Here is a 5189-nt window from a genome sequence, read left to right on the forward strand (position 1 = left end):
TGTAGATGTGATATGTCATTTTATTAATTTTTTTTAATTAGCTACAATTTCTAAAAACCTGTTTTTGCTTTGTCATTATGGGGTATTGTGTGTAGATTGATGAGAGAAATGTTTTTTTTAATCCATTTTAGAATAAGGCTGTAACGTGGAAAAAGTCAAGGGGTCTGAATACGTTCCGAAGGCACTGTACATATTTATAAATGGTGTACCTATTCATGAATTACAATGTTATTATTTGTAAACATTTAAGCATTCATAAACAATTAGAATTACATAATAATTTACAAAACACGTATAAGCATTTATAACGGCTTATTCATGAAAGTTATTGTAAAGGGTAATCACGTTATCTGTACAGTAGGTTACCTATTAGCCAGTCCTCTGAACTAGTATTCATTATAAGTAGTTTTTACAATACTACTATTGTATGACACTTTTATAATGACCTTCTTCAGAAATGTTTGCAAATCTGTATCAAGAATCAGCAACATTCTGTTTAATTAAGGAAGCCACACCATGTAATGAATTTAAAGTATCGTTGTATAGCTTCCATCCAGTCTGTGAAACATTGCAGTGTCTCTTTAAAAGAAAAAAAGGGGAGTGTGAGAGATGGCGAGTGAGAGAGCTGGAGAGATCAATAGAAGGCACTAGAAACAACCATCTAAGAAAGAGGATAAATAGGATAAATATGCCTTGGATGGATCCATGTTTGATTTGCATATTTTCACAGATCACCTAACATATCATCATGGGAATACAATAAAAGGAATACCGCTCATAATCTATTTTTTTTTTTTTTGAGTACAGAGAGGAGGAGTGCAACAATCTCTCTTTATAATTTTCCTCCTCTTCTTTTTGTCCTGATTGTCTGTTATAGGCATTGTATAATTCACCCTTTCCCACCGGATCCATTTGGTTCCTCCTCCTCAGGAAGTGGAGACGCCAGAAACAAGGACTGCCTTCAGCTGATGCCTTCCTGGCGATGCATGCGATCACTCTGCGATGCCCTGTTCTTTTCTAGCGAGGAGCTGCAGGCAGTAGCGAGGGACCACGCAGGGGAAGGATGCATTTAAAGCAGGATGTGTGCTGGATGCTGGGAGACACGGCAGCGATAGCAGCAGCAGCAGCGAGCACAGAGGGCCTGGGAAGTGCCCACTCCCTCTCTCTCCTCCTTTTCCTCCCCCCCTGCAGGACCATGCTTGCGTGAGGGATGAGGCTGTGCACAGGGACGCCAGGCCAGAGCTGCGGCCTACTTCTTCTCACAAGAGCCGGGCTCTCGACTGCAAGATCTCTGAACGCTTTGCCACCATCAAATCATCAGCATCTTTGGTAGGCAGGCTCCCTCTCCGCGTTGTTTGCATAAGAAATGGGGGGGGGGGGGGGGTCTCTCTCTCCCTCTCCGTCCTCTCAGCTGCACATCTGTAGTCATGGCAACCAGATCCCGTTAATAAGTGTTGTTTTTTCCATCCTCCGTTTCCCCCCCTCTGCCTTTATTTTATGTGTGTGTAATCGTTTGGATTTATATAAAATCTATTTCGATGTCTGTTTATCGTGATTTCAAGTGTTTTTTGTTATTGATTTACAAGCTGTACCTTTACCATTACCATTCAATAGTAGGCCTGCAAACCAGGCTCATACCGTTCCATTTGTGGCTACATATACAGTATGTACTTGACAGATATATTAGCATGAAGAACACCACATTTACATTCAAGGCACCCTCTTCATGTTCATGTATGTAGCTACCATAATTGATGATGCATGTGCTATGTTACTAGCATGAAATCTGAGCCAAGCAGCCATGATCAATCAGTGAAGAGGAGCAGTATGCATTATTTCCTGCCCTGGAAAATGCTATCCACAGATACTGTAGCTAATAATCCTCAGGAATGTCCACCAATTAACAATTTTGTGTGTGTGTGTGTGTGTGTGTGCATATGCCTTTGCGTGTGTGTGTTTGTATGTGTCACATTTATGACAGGATTTGTGACAGGTGGTCATAGAGGCGATCTTTAGTTATAATTGATTGGACTTTACAGGTGTTGGACTAGAACTCAGATTATATATTACCTTTAGGTGTATTGTATATAGTCTTTGTGAGGATTCTATTCCATTTAAGGTATTCTTGCAAAGACAATAAAATATGTCAAGTTATGAGTCAGATTCACAAAGAACATTGTTCTTCTGTATTTTACAGTCTATTACAGAGTATGACTAGGGTACTCGTCCATGTTGAACGATACAGTACAGTACATTTTAATTCTACAGTCGTCTTCCTTCACAGGCCCTCTTGCTTTTCACCCCTGACCGTTCTCTCTGTGGCCTCCGACCCCTGACCCCTGTGTCCAGGTCACCAGGTAGATCCAGGAGCATGAGCAGGACTCTGAGCTGCGGGAGCAGATGTCTGGTTATAAGCGCACGCGGCGGCAGCACCAGAAGCAGCTGATCGCCCTGGAGAACAGGCTGAAGGCGGAGATGGATGAGCATAGGCTCCGGTTGCAGAAAGAAGTGGAGACCCACGCCAACAACACTTACATAGAACTGGAGAGACTGGCCAAACGGCATGCCGTTCACACAGACAAAGAGGTGAATGACGTACTGTAGCCTGGTAGGACAGTAGGTTCGGATTGGTATGAATGAGGTGTAAACTGAAGATGTTCAAACTCCTTGATTAGATAGCATCCTTAGAATTTTGCCCTTTCAGCATAATGTCAGAATTTTAAACAGAACATCGAAGGGAGGTGATAAACCTCTAATTCTGGAACATTTAATATGTTACCGTACAGTTAAAGGCAGCTACAGCAGAGGAGAAGAGGATCCAGCAACAGATCATTGCCCAGCAAAAGAAGGAGCTGACCACCTTCTTAGACAACCAGAAAAGAGAGTACAGGCTCTGTAAAGAGAAGATCAAAGAGGTAAACGTATAAATCATTAACATTGTTTGTGTGAAATTGTTTGCATTTTCCATGCATTTTCTCCCATGACCACTAAGCCCTGGTTCTTGTCTGGGGGTTGCAGGAGATGTATGAGGACCCCAGTACGCCCAAGGAGGAGAAGCAGGAGCGTCTGTCCAGACACAAGGAGACGGTGCAGCGCTCGCAGGCTGACGATGAGGCCCACCTCCTTGACCAGCAGAGGCTGGTCTATGACAGGAGTTGCCGGGCCCTGAAACGCAGGACACTGGTCAGGAGGCACGAGTTTGAACAGGAGCAAATGAGAGAGGTACAGTTCCTCTCTGAGATTTAGTTAGCTAACTTACTCACAACATGCAGTGCCCATGATGCTGATAGATGTGTGCTTTTATATACCTTCTTTATCAGTCTATTGTATGATTGCTTTCTTCAACTTTGCCTCTTTTGTTAAATGGCCTAGTTTGCATTGTACAAATCTGAAGTATTGTATATTTGAAATGAAATGGAAAGATGAGGAATATGTCCCGTCCCAGGAGCTGAATAAGAAGAAGACCCAGAAGGAGATGGAGCAGGCCCTGATGATCCGACAGGACGAGTCCACTCAGGAGCTGGAGCGCAGGCAGCTGCAGACGCTGCAGAGGCTCCGTGTTGATCTGATCCGCCTGCAGCACCAGACCGAGTTGGAGAACCAGGAGGAGTACAACGGCCGGCGGCAGAGAGAGCTGCACAGGAAGCACGCCCTGGAACAGAGGCAGCAGCCCCGGAACCTCAAGGTGCATAGAATCTATACTGCAGCTGTTGCACTGTAAATTTGGTTTAGTAAGAGCCAATGATGAATCATTGTGTGTCTGCACATCTAGGCAAAGACCCTTGAATTAACGTTGCACCCCTGGTCAGACTGAAGCTCAGCCGGCACCCAAAACCGGCAAAATTACTGTATGTTTCTTACCATTGTTTCTTTCTATTTGTCCATCTGGAGATGTTGGAGATGCAGATCAAGAAACAGTTCCAGGACACGTGTAAGGTGCAGAACAAGCAATACAAAGCCCTGAGGAACCATCAGCTTGAGGTCTCTCCTAAGAGTGAGCACAAGGCCATCCTAAAGTCACTGAAGGAGGAGCAGACACGCAAGCTCGCGGTGCTGGCCGAGCAGTACGAGCAGAGCATCAATGAGATGATGGCCTCACAAGCGGTAAGGGGAGGTCCGGGCTCTGGCTGGGCCCTTAACCTCCAAACAGCCACACAATCTCTGCTGGTACATGCTTTTCATTTTTTACCAACTCAGTGGCCTTGTGGTTAGAGTGTCTGACTTGAGATGGGAAGGTTGGGAGTTCGATCCCTGGCCGAGTCATACCAAAGACTGAAAAAATGGGACCCGAAGAGTCTCTGCTTGGCACTTAGCTTTAAGGAGATAGATTGGGGTAAGGCCCCACGATAGACTAGCGTCCTGTCCAGGGGGTGTATTTGTACATCATGCTACAGAAACAGGAGATAAGCTCCTGCTCCTATGAGTCGTTCCAGCTTGTGCAAGGCTACTTTACTTACATGTATGTTTAACCCTCTCTCTCTCGCTCTCTTGTCCTCCAGATGCGTCTGGAGGAGGAGCAGCAAAGAGAGTGCCAGGCGTTGAAGCAGCAGCTGCAGCAGGAGGTGGAGCTCCTGGATGCCTACCAGAGCAAGACCAAGGCCCAGACAGAAGCCCAACACGAGCAGGAGCTGCAGAAGCTGGAGCAGGAAGTCTCCTTACGCAGGGCCCACCTGGAACAAAAGGTATGTTTTTATTATTTTATAAGTAACACAGACTCACCTCTTTAAACTGACCACTTCACCTATTTGATTGTTATATATTCACTATTGTGGATTCAGATTGAAGAGGAGCTGGCCTCACTTCAGAAGGAACGCACTGAAAGGATCAAGCACCTGTTTGAACGGCAGGAGAGGGAGATGGACGCTTTCGATGCAGAGAGCGCTAGGCTGGGGTTTGGGAGCTTAGGATCACTGGACTTCCCCAAGGAGGACGACAGATGAAAATGGATGTGTGTGTGGAGGACTCTTCTCTTCTGGTGTATGGTGTAGACACGTGCCTGCACTGTCTCACTGTCAACCTCCACAGTGACAACGCTGGATAACTCTCTCTCTTTCTCTCTACAGTCTTTTAGATACCACACCACAGCATAGCGCAGTCATGTGCAACTTAAAAAGGAGGAAAATAAAACAAGATTCATTCACAACACAAACCAAGTGTGTGTAACTGAAAAGTAACGCGTTGGAGATTGA

At 45.2% G+C, this 5189-nt stretch overlaps 1 protein-coding gene across 1 annotated transcript; it reads left to right on the forward strand.

Annotated features, from left to right (window-relative positions):
* Positions 1 to 1197: 1197 nt before the first annotated feature.
* Positions 1198 to 4940, forward strand: LOC311135874 (serine/threonine-protein kinase TAO3-like; the record flags this gene model as incomplete). The annotated part of the gene is made up of 8 exons (XM_084169898.1): positions 1198 to 1329; positions 2350 to 2586; positions 2787 to 2915; positions 3019 to 3222; positions 3446 to 3685; positions 3892 to 4104; positions 4500 to 4682; positions 4779 to 4940. The coding sequence occupies exons 2-8, from the start codon at positions 2401 to 2403 to the stop codon at positions 4938 to 4940; spliced, it is 1317 nt and encodes a 438-aa protein (XP_084026024.1). The 5' UTR covers positions 1198 to 1329; positions 2350 to 2400.
* Positions 4941 to 5189: the final 249 nt, after the last annotated feature.

The sequence above is a fragment of the Coregonus lavaretus genome, assembly GCF_964263955.1.
Source record: "Coregonus lavaretus genome assembly, chromosome: 10".
Classification (NCBI taxonomy): domain Eukaryota; kingdom Metazoa; phylum Chordata; class Actinopteri; order Salmoniformes; family Salmonidae; genus Coregonus; species Coregonus lavaretus.